Consider the following 15,093-nt stretch of genomic DNA (forward strand, 5'->3'; position numbering starts at 1 on the left):
ATCATAGGTTGTAGAGAAGAATTACGATACTGTATGTTTATATACCAAAACGTTTAATTCATAAAAAAAACACTTTTTGACTCCAAAAACAACAGGTATACGTATTTGAATTGTTGAACTCTCTTTTTAATGCAGTCGGGTAATTTTAAGAGATTTTTTCTACTCTTCATTTTTTGGACTGGACGACATTGCATTCAATGTCAGTTGTCACAAAAAAACCCATGTCATTGTCACTACGAGTATCGACGAGCTGTCAACAGTGTCAACGCCTAAAAACATTTCGTACACACAAATGGACTACTGTTTAGGTCTGTATAAAAAGCAATTAAATCTTGACTGATAACAATAGACATTTAAAAATGAAATTTTCTGTTTTATTCTTAACTGAAATAATACAATAGGTAATAAATACTTCGATAACAGTAAGAAATTTATCAAGATAATGACTTATTTCAAGTTGTGTTATCTCCTTTTGTATCAGTCGTCGCCTGGAATTCGCAAGCTTAGTACACATTTGGGCGTCGACAAGCAACTCACACTGCTCTCAACATTTAAATTGAGCAAAATGCCTGCCCGTCGTCAAGCACTGTTACTTTCTTCATCAAATTGTCATGGCTATTCAATGTTGGAATTTGCGAAAAAAGAAATATGCAATATCCTCAAGAAGTAAGTGTAAACACCAATAGCTAAATGTAAGAATTGTCTGGCTATTTTTTTAGCATTCACTTGCCATTCATATTATTTAATTTTCAGGAATGAAATAAGTGAGCTGGTCTTCATCCCCTATGCTCAAAAGGATCATGATACTTACACAGCGAAGATTAAAGAAGTCATGGAACCATGGGGAATTGATGTAACAGGCCTTCATACCTATCCTTATGTTATTGACAAAATTAAAAACTCTAAAGCCATTTTCATAGGGGGAGGAAATACATTCCTTCTATTGAAAACACTGTATGAAAAAGAACTTTTGCAACTAATCAAAGAAAAAGTTGATGAAGGTAGCCTGGTATATCTGGGTAGTAGTGCTGGTACAAATGTTGCTACAGCAAGCATTCATACTACTAATGATATGCCTATAATTTATCCTCCAAGTTTTAATGCCATTGGTATTGTGCCTTTCAACATCAATCCCCATTACACTGACATGATCAGTGAAACACACAAAGGTGAAACAAGGGACCAGAGAATATATGAGTATTTACAAATGATGCATGCTAAACCAGTGCTTGGGTTGAAGGAGGGCTCAATGCTGCATGTTGATGGATCTCACTTGACTATAAAGGGAATTGCTGGAGCAGTGCTATTCAGAAGGTAAATCCCTTGTTGGAAATTAATAATAAAACCTTATTCATAGCTATCTTAAAACATTGATATAAAAGTTTGAAACTCTTCTAGGATCCAAAATTTTCCTGTAACTTCTTAGCATAAAAGCAATGAATGGATTATACTGACTGATTATATTGACTGATGAATGTTTACAAGTTTTAAAAGATCTAGATATGGTTATCTAGAGCTGGTTTTTACTTTCATTATCAAAATAATTGGCAAATTGAGATAATTTGTTTCTTTGCTTAACATCATTTTAATGTTATGCCACATGTTATACCATACTGTTTTGTGTTTTTGCAATAAATAGTTCAGATTCTCATATGTAGTTCTAAATGTATAATTCTTTTTTAGGTTTGACAAGAAGCCGGAATATTTTCCTCCTGATTCAGATGTATCATTTCTGTGGGAACCATTCAAAGAAGTTTAAACTCACATACTTTTGATGGCTACATATTTTACTTGAAATTTATTCATATATCAATTATTAAATTAAGACTGATCTTGTATAAACAAAGTGTATATTATGTAACCAGAATTGTACTAAATATAGAGTTATATTTACCATATTATATTTTTTTATGTGAAGATTTTGCTGATCAACTGTTCAAAGCATTTCCTGGCATATAATATTCAGGTGTGTTTGTAGTACATTACTAGTATGAGTCATCTAAGTTTAAAAGAAAAGGATTTGGGAAACAAATATAAAGGCATGAATGAATCAGTTGTATGTATACTCAATTTATTATATTTAATTATAATAAAATATTTTAGATAAAAGAAATATATTTGAAGTTAGTAAAGGAAAAATATATTTTTAATACCTTCAAACCACTATGCACTTATTCTACATTATCCAAAGTCAGGTCCTAATTTGGGTAGTTCATAAACATTTGACTATTTCACTTTGTTGGCTGTCTCAAGTACTTTTATCACGGAACCACTTAAATAAAATCCACAATTTTCACTACCAGCTGTATTCAAGAGCTGTACATTCCACAAGGTTCTTTTTTGTTTTTGTATTTTTTTTTGTATGGTCACTTTAAAAACTGTGTTGTGTCTGTTTATTGCACTTAAAAGTTCTAGTCTTTTTTTTCTAAACTCTGGCTATCCAGGTTTAGAGCTTATGTCAGCCTGAGACTGGAGCATGCAGTAAGAGCGATCTAGCTGCATTAAACAAAGACGGTTGTGGTGTCACACGAGACTGTCCCGTTCTTTCTGCAGTAGGTAAGTGACACAAATATCTGCGCAAAGCTAGATCTCTTCGTGCGCTCAGGCCGCGAGTTATCTCGCAACCAGATCCGAACAGCACAGCACGCTGGCGCTTTCTCTTTTCCATAGCCACCTATAACAAAACAAAATAGGTTGTGCCATAAAGCTCATAGTTATAACTATTTATGATATAATATTTAAGAATCACATACCTGAATAGCAGCTACTGGGTGCAATGTTGAAACATCAGGCACAGGTTCAATTTCAGTATTTGCTTCATGTGTACCATTTTGTTCAACTACATCTTTCTGATCAGAGTTTTCTAATATTTGCACTTGCTTTTTCTTATCTAACTGAAGACTTTCAGCATTTTTCTGCAGTACATCTTGTACAACTTCTTTGCCAGCCATATGTAGAGAGAGACCAAGATGGGCAAGAACTCGTTCAGGTCTCCAGCGATCTCGTGCTCCGCCGGACGAAACGCTAGTCTGTTCACGACGCCGTACGTCTGCCACCAAACTGGCCCAATCAACACCAAGAGCATCACCTAATCCAGCTGGAAATATTTATTTGTTTTATTTTCCTAGTTTTAATATAACACGACATATTTTTATTACACCTAGTATTATCTATCTTAATTTACCTCTCGTACGCTCTTCCTCCAGTTCTCCATCAGATATTTCCTCAAAGTCCAAGTTAGGTACATCTTCATCATCCTTAGCATCTTGCGATTCCTTTTCTTCACCTGCACCACTTGTATCCTATTCAATAATAAAAAAAACAAATATAGTCCTCCATTCTACTCAACTCATTTGGGTATTTACGAATTACGCTGTCTAAATCTAATGCATGTATCTATTGTATAATAGGCATGATGACTGAAAAGATGGCCATTGACCACAATGTCAACTCTTAGGCCAAAGTTAGTTTAACAAAACCAACTGGTTTATCCATACCTGTGTAGACTCCTTCTCAGATCCTTCTGGCTTGGAAACAGTTTCGTCAGTAGGTAAAGCAGTTTGACTATCTTCATCCATAACTTGATCAGCCATCTGCAAGACAAAGGTTTTAGCAATAAAATCACAAATACATTTGTAAGAAATGAGTAAGTAATGTGTTCTAATATAATAAGGTATTTGATTCACTTACATCTTCCCTGTTAAGTATGTCATCAGGATCGTCACTAATTTCACTGAGATCATCAGGTATTGGTTTATCATCAATTTCGGCATCCTGTCGGGGCGGTGCTGTGGATGTTGTTTGACTAGCAGGCGGCGTTTCCTTAGCAGGCGGCTCTGGATCCGGTCTGGGTGCACGGCGTTTATTGCCGTCACCTCGAGCCAGGTCCATTCTCATACCGCGTCCATAATCATCTTAAATTAATAAAGAATTTATACCAGTAGGTGAACTACGATGATGAACAGCTTAGGTACGGTATAATTAAGTATTTTTTTATATCAAGTCAGTCAGTTAAAATTAACGTTTCGCCACCAATAGTATGGTAGTTTGTTTAAGAAATCAAGAGAAAGTATCAAGGTTCCAAAATAGCTGATATTCTTTATGACACAACAGACTTGTTATAACTCCATGACAACATAATTATGAAACATAGCTTGTAATCTTACCATGCATTCGTCCACGATGAGGTCCTGGGGGATGACCCCTATGGTGCCATGCGTCAACATCAGGTTCTTTATCACCCCACTCGCTCATCTGAAAAATATATGATTAATAAATATTGAAATATAGAAAGGAAAATTAAAAATAGTGAAATAAACAAAACACATCAACATACCAAAGTGAGGATAAGGACAGCCAAGGAATATGTGAGATAGGATTAGGCAAGGATTTTTTTTGTCTTTACGATAATCGATTGGTTCATTCCGATACAAAGTTTGATAGTATAAACTCACCTATAGCAAAGGATTAAAAAGAAAGAACAATTTAGTATGTATTTCAATAAAATTAATGAGTATAATGAATTGGATCCGAGATGCAAAAGTTTGGATTACCTGTGGGTCATGCATGGGCCAATGTCGTTCTCGGCCCCAATCACCTGGGCGATAATCGTCATTATCCCAATCTTTATGAGGGTGCATATAGCCACGCTCGCGATCCATAGAGCCCGAGCGACCTTCCCAGGAGCGATCACGATGTGGTCGACGCTCATCATAACCTTGGAACATACAGGTCAATTAGTATAGAAATTATCTTTGTAACTCCATTTTAATAAATTATAATTAATCAGTTTAACAAACATTGTCTTACCAATATCAGCACCCCTCCTTTCGCCCATATGTTCACCATATAACCTATCATCATCTTCAGGATATCCTCTGGGAGGACCTGCCATATCATAACCTGAATCATAGTGTCTCTCTCTTCCCTGCAAATTATACCCAGGAGACCTTTCATCTTCTCGAGGACCATCATCATAACGGTCATCTACTCTATCATAATGATCTAAATTACGATCATTGTCATACTGACGTTCCATACCCATTTCATAGTCACCTTGATCTCTATCCATGCTATCCAATCTATCTCTTTTTGTAGAACGATCTCTTTCATGCCTGTCCTGTTTTCTACCACCCCTTTCCGAATGGGTGTCTTGGCGGTCCTTGGAAGTTGTAGAATTTTTATCAGTATCCAGTGCTCTGTTTGAAATAGCTGCTAATGCAGCTAGACGCTCCTCTGGCCTAGGAAGCAGTCTTTCCATAGGCTTATTAGGTTTTTCTAATCCCTTATCAGCACCTCCCCTCCCACCTAACCCTCTATCCCTACCTCTTCTCTTACTATCATCCCGTTTTTTATCAGAATTTCTGTCACGACCACCCCTGTCTTTTCTATCGTGCCTATCTTTATCATCATGTTTATCTTTCCTCCTCTCTAAAGACCTGTCTTTATGATCTCGACCTCTATCCCTTTCTCTACTAGCAGACCTCTTTCTATGTCTTTCTGCACTGCCATCCCTACGCGTTGGTTTCTTAGGTGAAACTGGTCTGCTACGCTCTGAACTCTCTTTCTTTCGTACATCTTTAGAATGCGATGTATGCTGTCGTGGAGATCTGGACCTAGCTTTTCGTGGAGATCTACTACGAACTCTAGTTCTGTCCCTTTCCTTGTCCCTATCCTTTTCTCTTTCTTTCTCTCTCTCTTTATCTTTGCTGCGGTCTTTATCTTTATCCCTCTCCCTTACACTATGTGGAGATGCACTTCTATTTTTATCTCGGCGTGGTGGAGATTTTCCATGTTTAACTGCATTCTTGGCAAGACTTTTTGTTGTAATAGGTGGTGTTCCACCAGATTTTTTACCAGGAGACAGAGATTTCTTTCCAATTGTAGTTTTGGTGACTGTTTTCTTTTTTGTATTGTCTTGTTTTTTTAAAAGCCTGTCATCTTTCTTTACAACTGTTTTCTTAGGTTCACTTTTATCTCTTTTTAAAGTGTCAGTTTTAATAAACTTCTTTTTAGATGGGGCATCGCCATCTGATGATGAACTAGAATTTCTTTTCAGCTTTCCTTTCTTTGTTTTTCGCCTGGCTTCTCTGAAAATGATGTAAATATAAAGATTTTAACCAGTATTCTTGAAATGTTAAATAAAAAAAATACATAAATTACATACAATAAAGAATCAATATATAAAATATATTGAGTTATCCAGATTTGTGCAATGCATTTACCAATTTATAATTAAGAATAAAAAGCATACCTGCCAGAAGACGAAGATGAAGAGCTGTTGTCTGACGAAGAAGAAGAAACGCTTGACGAACTAGAACTTCTAGATGACGATGTGCTGGACATAGTTTTCTTTTTATCTTTGCGCATATCTTTGCTAGAGTCCATTTTAAGTTGCAACTCCAACTCACGTTGCAGTTGTTGTCGCCTTTTTTCAAGGACGTCTGTGTCTGCGTACTCTAAGTCATTTTGATCCCAGTTGTCGATTTCACCATCTGGGCTACGTCCTGAGCGCACGACCACTGTCGAATGCAATCTACTTTTAGGATCATCTTTCCCTGGACGTTTCTGTTCACTATCTTTATTAGCTGCGCGTTGTTTCGACGGACTTATTAATGTATGGGTAGATGCAAATTTACAACTTTTACCGTAAGCACAACTACCGTTTTGTGCCCACTGTCTACAATGTTCAGTTGTTTTTTTAGCGCTGGATTTTTTGGTACCGAGGCGCTCAAAAACACTAGGCCTATTAGCTAGATCTTTTGACTTCGGTAATTCGACAGTAATTTTTCTTTTTCCTTGTTTTGACATTATAGAGATAAAACATTGGTCTCACACAACTAAAAGCGATTATAAACACACATTTTCACCGGCGCTGCAAGAGCCGCCATTGTTGTTTGTTTATGGCAATTATTGGCATCGATCAACCATAAACAAGAAAGTATAGACTCATGCTACTGCTCCACCTGCGCCTTAACGCGTTAAATTTTGGCATTACGCAGATGTGGCCAACGTTTTAATGGCAATTTATACAAATGGCATTATGAATAGCATTAAACGTTAAGCGATAACTCGGGTGTCGGTTTTTTGGACACATCAAAGGGTTTTAGTGCGCAGCTTAGAGCGCTAAGTGATGTTGGCTACATTAATGCCATCTCATTGCACGCATGTAAGGACGAGTGTAGATACTTTGTTTAATCGGTAACAGCATTTTACGAGCACGATAATGGAATGGTCAAATGAGAAAGCTTTAGTTTTTAGAATTATTTTGTGTGTCTGAGTTTAACCTCTTTAATGTGTGTTAACGCGTTACTTCATGAGGGATTAACTCTTTGCATAATTGTACCTAAGTGTAGCCAACACGCATTTTTAATGCAATAAGTAACGTGTAGTTGGCCATTGACATTAACGTTAACGCTAACGCAGGTGGAGCAGGAGCATTACGACTACTATACTCCTTCTCATCAACATCTTCCGAGCCTTTTATTTAATTTTGTTGGGGTTGGTTTTTTGGGGGGCTTCCAGTCTAACCAGATGCAGCTGAGTACCAGTGTTTTACAAGGAGCGACTGGCCTGTCCTATCTGACCTCCTCAACCCAGTTACCCGGGCAACCCAATACCCCTTGGTTAGACTGGTGTCAGACTTACATTGGTGTCTAAAGCCTAGCGAGTAGCTTAATAAAAACGAATAAGATAGACAGCACTGAGCGCTTGTTGTCTGTGTATGTTTTATTTATTTTTTTGTAACCACGTTTTATAATAAAATAATGACAAAAGTACAAAACTACGCATATTTACTCTATGCATTGTGCGTAGTCCATATTTTTTAATCTGTAGTCGTCATTCATAACCCTATTTTTCCAGTACAAATCTGTACGATTTGTCTAAGTTGTTTAGTTATAATAATTTGATTTTCTATACAATAATTGTGACTAACTGGAGTTGTGAATTAGCTGTTAACTTATTCGAGCAATATACAAAATGCCTATCCTCGACGGGAAAGAAATCGATATATTCTTCGTAAGTATAATCCCTATTTATGTTTCTTCAGACCCTGTAAAGTAAACTGCTTTCCTTATTAATGTAAGATAGTTTTAATGTGATATGATTGTTACGAGGACACTGTAATGAGAGGAATTCAATTGTTCCAACAGTCTATTTGTACAGTTTTTTTAAATATTCGGAAACTGATGATGTGTACTAAACTATTTACTGTTTGTATATAAAAGTTTTATCACTTCTTATAAACAAAAAATATTTAATCCTAAAAGTCGGCGTCAATCCTGTCGTTTTGAAAGTCAATGGGGGAGGCCATAATCAGTAGTGGAATCATGAGGCATATAATAAAAATTAGACCGGACTTCTAGCATATTATGATGGTTATCAACTGTATATATTAATATAAATGTGTAATTAATTTTCAGAGCGAAGAAGATCTGCCATATGAGGAAGAAATATTGAGGAATCCTTTCTCAGTCAAACATTGGCTTAGATACATAGAACACAAGAAAGCTGCACCTAAACATGAAATAAATATGATCTATGAGAGAGCTCTAAAAGAGTTACCCGGATCATTTAAACTGTGGTACAACTATCTCAAACTTAGGAGAAGTCAAATACGAGGCAAATGCATTACTGACCCTTGTTTTGAGGATGTCAATAATTGTTTTGAAAGGTCATTAGTGTTTATGCATAAAATGCCAAGGATATGGATGGACTACTGCACATTTCTCACTGATCAATGTAAGATAACAGGAACAAGAAAAGCCTTTGATAGTGCTCTGAGGGCTTTACCAATAACACAACATCACAGAATATGGCCCCTTTACCTGAGCTTTCTAAAAAAACATAATATTTCTGAAACAGCAGTTAGGGTCTTTAGAAGATACCTCAAATTATGTCCAGAAGATACTGAAGAATACATTGATTATTTAATTTCAATTAACAAATTGGATGAAGCTGCAGTTAAGTTAGCTCAAATAGTAAACAATGAAAATTTTCAATCAAAACATGGAAAATCTAACCACCAGCTGTGGAATGAACTCTGTGAATTAATTTCTAAAAACCCTGATCAAATTCATTCTCTTAACGTGGATGCCATCATTAGAGGTGGATTAAGACGTTATACTGACCAGCTAGGACATTTATGGAATTCTCTTGCTGATTACTATGTAAGAAGTGGATTATTTGAAAGAGCCCGAGACATCTATGAAGAAGCTATACAAACCGTCACCACTGTAAGAGATTTTACTCAAGTATTTGATGCCTATGCCCAATTTGAAGAATTGAGTTTGAGCAAGAAAATGGAAGAAGTTGCTAAAAAGCCTAGCCCTACTGAAGATGATGATATAGATCTTGAACTAAGACTTGCTAGATTTGAATACCTTATGGAAAGAAGATTATTATTGCTGAACTCTGTACTTCTGAGACAAAACCCTCATAATGTGGCTGAGTGGCATAAGAGAGTTAAACTTTATGAAGATAAACCACATGAGATCATTGATACCTACACTGAGGCTGTACAAACAGTAGATCCTAAACTAGCTGTTGGTAAATTGTACACCTTGTGGGTAGGCTTTGCAAAATTTTATGAAAAAAATGAGCAAATAGAAGATGCAAGGCTTATTTTTGAAAAGGCAACGCAAGTAAACTATGCTAAAGTAGATGACCTGGCCTCAGTCTGGTGTGAATGGGCAGAAATGGAAATTAGACATGAAAACTATGAGGATGCTTTGCAGCTTATGCAAAGAGCTACTGTTTTGCCAACCAGAAAAGTTGCATACCATGATGATACCGAGACAGTGCAGATGAGGTTGTATAAATCCTTAAAAGTCTGGTCTATGTATGCAGATTTAGAAGAAAGTTTTGGTACTTATAAATCATGTAAAGCAGTTTATGACCACATAATAGACTTAAAAATTGCAACCCCACAAATTATAATAAATTATGGCCTCTTTTTAGAGGAACACAATTACTTTGAAGAAGCTTTTAGAGCATATGAAAAAGGTATAGCATTATTTAAGTGGCCAAATGTTTATGACATTTGGAATACATACCTAACCAAATTTTTAAAAAGATATGGTGGGTCTAAACTTGAGAGAGCTAGGGATTTATTTGAACAATGTCTTGAACATTGCCCACCAGAATTTGCAAAATCCATTTTTCTACTATATGCAAAGTTAGAAGAAGAGCATGGATTGGCAAGACATGCTATGGCTGTTTATGAAAGGGCAACCACTGCTGTCCTAACTGAAGAAATGTTTGAAATGTTTAATATTTACATTAAAAAAGCTGCTGAGATATATGGTGTGCCTAAGACACGTCAAATATATGAAAAGGCCATTGAAACTCTTCCTGATGAAAAAGCAAGGGAGATGTGTGTACGTTTTTCTGAAATGGAAACTCGTCTTGGCGAAATTGACAGGGCTCGAGCTATCTATGCACATTGTAGTCAAATGTGTGATCCTAGAATTACAGCAGACTTTTGGAACACATGGAAAGAGTTTGAAGTACGACATGGAAATGAAGACACAATGAGGGAAATGCTAAGAATTAAACGAAGTGTTCAGGCCACATATAACACGCAAGTTAATATGATGTCAGCTCAAATGTTGAGTTCAGCAGCTCAAGCAGCAGGTACTGTTTCAGACCTTGCTCCTGGTATGAAGGATGGTATGAGAATGTTGGAGGCTAAAGCTGCTGAGATGGCTGTTCAAAGCAAGGGTAATATTTCATTTGTACGAGGTGAAACCCAAGGCCTCAAGGAGAGTGCTGATAAAGTGGTTAATCCTGATGAAATTGACATAGATGAAGATTCAGAAAACAGTGAAGATGAGGGAGAAGTTGCTCCTGTACAGAAAAAAGAAATTCCTGCTGCTGTTTTTGGAGGGCTTGTTAAAGACACTGACTGAACAATAATTATTATGTAATAAGAATTATATTAATTAAAAATATTTTTAGTAATAAATCAACTTTTAATTGTAAGCTTAGTTACATTATACAATAAGCCATATTTACAACAGAAATCACAGAACACATTTTCCTTCATTAATATTAAGACATAAGATTGCAGATTTATTAGGTACATAATTATTATTAAACTTGATTAATTGCATATTTAGAAATGTTGAGTTTTATTAAGCAAAATATTTTAGTATGAAAACTTTAACATTTCAACAACAAAAATACTCACATGTCAACTGAACAATTTATTAAACTTATTAACAATGTGTCAGAGAGACAGCAGTTATAAATTAATAATTGTAAACAACTAAGGAAATATAGATAAATGAAAGAGGGAAGGCAAAGCCAAAGCTATCATTTATATCAGGGTTGTCCTAACCACAATCTGTAACTAATTTTCAGTTTCAGGTCTACTCAAACTATTGTGCAAGGGGACTTAAAGCTACTAGTTAACTAAAGGTTTATTGCCACTGGGTATTGAAGGATATTTGACTTTTGTAAAGGTTACTCATAGAATTCAAAAAAATGTAGGAAATCATGAAAAAAAGCATTGTCATGTAAAAAATCTGAAACCTTTCCCAATTTGCAATTGGTTGTAAAGCTCTTATTTGGACAACCCCAACTTGAAGAATATTTTAAATGATATCTCTTGGAGGTGTAATGAAATGCAAGGAATTTGAGTACATGTTCTGATGTTCAGAGTAATTTAAAATACTGATATCATTGTGAACACCACCAAACATAATTAGTTCCCCATTCCCTTTAACTAATGAATACATAACTAATTCTTCTGGAGCTCCAGTCATTTCTCCCAAACGAGGACATAGCCATGCCACATAGTTCAACGAATTTCCATTTACAACAGTAGAAATATCTAATACATGCATTGTTAAAGTGTTCCGTTTAACTTTCTTCACTGCCGGCTGCCTTGCTTGAGGGTTTGGTGGAGAAGGCATAGGGTCTCTTCTATTTTCTAAATGAGCTATTTGTCTTTGATTTATGAGATCATTTTCTGGCGCAGTATTATTTTGGGATGTATCACAAGCAAATGCAGCCATCCTGTATTTGTTTGCTTCTTGCAATTGCCTTACTATTTTCATTCCTTTATTCTGAAAAAGAGGAAGGAATTTGTTTAACTGTAAACATAGTTTATAATCTAAACGCCAATTAAATAAAAAAATTGCAAGAATTGGCTAACCTTATTTTTATTTCTTCTCATTGCCAAATCCTTTTTACCAGCATCTAGGCCATTGTTTTGTTTTCCTTCTGAGCTAGTTCCTGCCAGTAGCCCATTTTGATCTGAATTATTCTCATTACCTAATGGGTTTTGTGGTCTTTCATGCTCATTACTTGGACCAGCAACTGGTTCATTGATTGGATTCACTTGTTCTTGCCTTGGAGGATTCAAAGGTCTCCTAGGAAGTACACCTCTCCTACCATTTATATTTTGATCTCTATCCAAAGGCCTTTGTAAACTTTGTTCAACTCTAACCGACACAGGTGCACCCTCAGGTCTGCTTAGAGCTGATAACCTGACTGCTGAAGTGACTAAAGGTTTAGCACTATTCCAGCCATTTCTACTTCTACTTAAACTCACAACCTTATCGCCAACCCTACATGCAGGGTTGCACCAAATGTTAGCTGATGCCCACTCTTTGTTTTTGACTGCTAATTCCTTCCATGTCCATGTTGGACCTTTCATAGTCAGTATCCAGCAGTCACTATACACAAAGCGGTTACGCAGTGTCTGAACCCCTCCTAAAAGCATCAATCTATCAGAGTCCAGACAGATTAAAGATTGTGCATATCTTGGTGGTGGTCTTGGCTTGGTTGTGGCTTGCTTCCTCCATGTGAGTGTTGGTACATCAAGCACCCACACATCATTAGAACATTGAATTTGATAATTCTGATCAGCTGACATAACCAGCCCACCAAACACAACCATCTGATCGCCTCTCATGCAGGCAGAATGTCCTGCCATGGGTGGAGGGCTATTTGTGGCATTTATTAAAACCCATTTATTTGTATTCACACAGTAAAAGTGAATTTCATTAAACATAGTAACATTTTGATAGTATTGAGAAAGTGAAGGATACGTCCAACCACCAAATACAATTAAACAGTCTTTATAATGAACCATTGATGTATATGCCTTTGGAACAGGATATGTGCCTGTGGCTAAGGGTCTTACCCACTGCCTAATAGACAAATCAAACTTCCAGAGGTCATTGAACGATGTTGCATTAGTGGTACAACCACCAAATATGTACATATTGTTCTCTAGGACACATGCTGCATGTGAAAATCTTTTAGTAATAGTGGGTACCATATCAGTTGCAGCAACATTTTTCCATAATATATTAAATTCGCCCACAGCTTTTACCAATTTTATTGATGTTTTGTGTAAGACATCTGAAAGGAAAATATGTGAAATATAAGATTTAAACCAATACAATACTAAAGGCAGCCACGGAAAATTCATAAATTCAATAACTTACTTTGAGAGCAATTGTACCATCGTTTGCAAACTATCATACAGTTCTGTAAATCTTTGTAAGGTGGCAGAAACCCTAAAATAAATTCTAAGACTTCATCTGGTAGATCTTCAATCGTGCTTTGTAAAGTTTGCAGACTCAGAGATTGATGTATAACATCCATTTTTTTTGTAATTGGGTGAACTGTTTACTTTGTTTACATCACATTACTTTAAGTGTAAGATATTTTGGCAAAATACTGAGAATCAAAATTGAAAACATTGAGGAAATATGAAAATTGCAATTGATTGAATTTGATGACAGATAGACAGTAGACAGTTTGAGTACTTGAGGACTTTGACAGTCGTTTGGCTGAACTGACTGAAAGTGACAAGAAAGAAAGTACAGTGCGCTCGGGGATGCATATAAGTTTATGCTACCCGTAAGCAGTGCACTTTTATTCAGTCTATCAATAATATTATTCGATTGATGTTTCAATGTGATAATTTTACGATGAAGCTAGAGTCGTGATCATGTCTTTTATCTGCCCAGCAAAAAAGCTTAACAGAAGCTTTTTTTTCCCCTTACCCCTTCTGTAACTATGTTTATATACTCCATGGGTTTACTTGACACCTTGACATAACGAAACTGTCATTACTTGAAGCTGACATGAGTGAAGAAAGCGCGAATATTTGAAATTGCCTTTAGTGTATTTAATGATGTGTTTAGAGAGATTATTTACTGGATTCAAGTGATTTGAATATGGGAGTTAAATAACTTACGAAAAAAATATTATTATTTATGTACAGTGTTATATAAAAGTCCTTCAGATTAAAGTGCTGTTTTGACAGATAACCTAAAAGAGCTGTGATTATATCAGCGTTGTAAATAATAGGATAATAGAGACAATTTGCATTTCGAAAATCCTAATTGAACATTGAATAATGCAGCTTTTAATACAAGCTAGCCCACTAATCGATAAATTAAAGCATTGGCATCGAGCGATATCTTTTAATGAAGTGCAGTTAACTACTTCACAGAAGGTCAGTATTTTGATTTATTATTATATGATATGCACTTGTACCATAATAACTAAATCAAAATAATGTTATACTGCTATTGCTTGAGTTTCGAAATGTCTCCATTAGCTAGTAAGACTGTAAATATAAGTTTTAAGAGGCACATAGTTGTGGTACTTAATTAACATTAGGTTTTTTACAGTTCAAGACATTCCATGGTATAAACGTCATTATTTACTTGTACCTTGAACTGCAAAATTATTAAGCACAAGATAGCGTTAATATATGTTTTAAAAAAAACTGGTTTATGATAGAGATATGTATTGCAACTTAGTTTAACAGAGAATAAAAATAGAAGAACAATTTTATTTTAATACTGACTTCATATTTTCAGGTGGTATTATGGAGTTTAGGAGTTGTGGGCACAAGTGCGGTAGTTGTGGGGGTGCTATCAAGATATTTAGCAAGGCGGCGAGCAAAGCCCATTATGAATCCCCGGATCCAGAGAGCTCTCAATAAAAGAATTTCTCGCATGAGAAGTCCTAATGGAGGTAATAACGCAATAAGCAGTTAAAATATTTATATACTGCTGTGAGTTTAGAAAAGAATAATTATAAACCTGTGTTCATTAATAATAT

General features: G+C 35.7%; 5 protein-coding genes across 7 annotated transcripts in view; 3 read left to right on the plus strand and 2 right to left on the minus strand.

Moving 5' to 3' along the window:
- The first annotated feature begins 222 nt into the window (after positions 1 to 222).
- On the plus strand, positions 223 to 1,898 carry LOC110373119 (probable alpha-aspartyl dipeptidase). Of its 2 annotated transcripts, none has more exons than XM_021330274.3 (4): positions 223 to 308; positions 482 to 666; positions 754 to 1,314; positions 1,684 to 1,898. In XM_021330274.3, the coding sequence occupies exons 2-4, from the start codon at positions 566 to 568 to the stop codon at positions 1,757 to 1,759; spliced, it is 738 nt and encodes a 245-aa protein (XP_021185949.3). In that variant the 5' UTR covers positions 223 to 308; positions 482 to 565; the 3' UTR covers positions 1,760 to 1,898. The 2 variants fall into 2 exon arrangements, with proteins under 2 accessions (XP_021185949.3, XP_021185951.3); XM_021330276.3 differs by having other exon boundaries at positions 261 to 401.
- Positions 1,899 to 2,046: 148 nt separating this feature from the next.
- LOC110373117 (zinc finger CCCH domain-containing protein 13) lies at positions 2,047 to 6,922 on the minus strand. 2 transcript variants are annotated; one of them, XM_064035314.1, is made up of 9 exons: positions 6,254 to 6,922; positions 4,810 to 6,089; positions 4,554 to 4,717; positions 4,167 to 4,254; positions 3,691 to 3,911; positions 3,498 to 3,593; positions 3,185 to 3,302; positions 2,754 to 3,097; positions 2,047 to 2,674 (listed from the first exon to the last, which is right to left on the minus strand). In XM_064035314.1, the coding sequence occupies exons 1-9, from the start codon at positions 6,808 to 6,810 to the stop codon at positions 2,459 to 2,461; spliced, it is 3,084 nt and encodes a 1,027-aa protein (XP_063891384.1). In that variant the 5' UTR covers positions 6,811 to 6,922; the 3' UTR covers positions 2,047 to 2,458. The 2 variants fall into 2 exon arrangements, with proteins under 2 accessions (XP_063891384.1, XP_021185946.1); XM_021330271.3 differs by having other exon boundaries at positions 3,691 to 3,914.
- Positions 6,923 to 7,824: 902 nt separating this feature from the next.
- Positions 7,825 to 10,966, plus strand: LOC110373118 (pre-mRNA-splicing factor syf1 homolog). The gene is made up of 2 exons (XM_021330273.3): positions 7,825 to 8,019; positions 8,424 to 10,966. The coding sequence occupies exons 1-2, from the start codon at positions 7,981 to 7,983 to the stop codon at positions 10,908 to 10,910; spliced, it is 2,526 nt and encodes an 841-aa protein (XP_021185948.3). The 5' UTR covers positions 7,825 to 7,980; the 3' UTR covers positions 10,911 to 10,966.
- Positions 10,967 to 11,194: 228 nt separating this feature from the next.
- Positions 11,195 to 13,772, minus strand: LOC110373133 (F-box only protein 42). Its single transcript, XM_021330309.3, has 3 exons — positions 13,461 to 13,772; positions 12,161 to 13,374; positions 11,195 to 12,071 (listed from the first exon to the last, which is right to left on the minus strand). The coding sequence occupies exons 1-3, from the start codon at positions 13,618 to 13,620 to the stop codon at positions 11,598 to 11,600; spliced, it is 1,848 nt and encodes a 615-aa protein (XP_021185984.1). The 5' UTR covers positions 13,621 to 13,772; the 3' UTR covers positions 11,195 to 11,597.
- A 284-nt stretch (positions 13,773 to 14,056) lies between these two features.
- LOC110373075 (mitoguardin) overlaps positions 14,057 to 15,093 on the plus strand; it is a 48,475-nt gene continuing 47,438 nt past the window's right edge. The window contains exons 1-2 of the mRNA XM_021330194.3: positions 14,057 to 14,479; positions 14,850 to 15,006. Coding sequence (XP_021185869.1) covers positions 14,381 to 14,479; positions 14,850 to 15,006 — 256 coding nt within the window. The 5' untranslated portion in view covers positions 14,057 to 14,380. The remainder of the gene's footprint in view (positions 14,480 to 14,849; positions 15,007 to 15,093) is intronic.

The sequence above is a fragment of the Helicoverpa armigera genome, chromosome 6 (genome assembly GCF_030705265.1).
Source record: "Helicoverpa armigera isolate CAAS_96S chromosome 6, ASM3070526v1, whole genome shotgun sequence".
NCBI lineage: Eukaryota > Metazoa > Arthropoda > Insecta > Lepidoptera > Noctuidae > Helicoverpa > Helicoverpa armigera.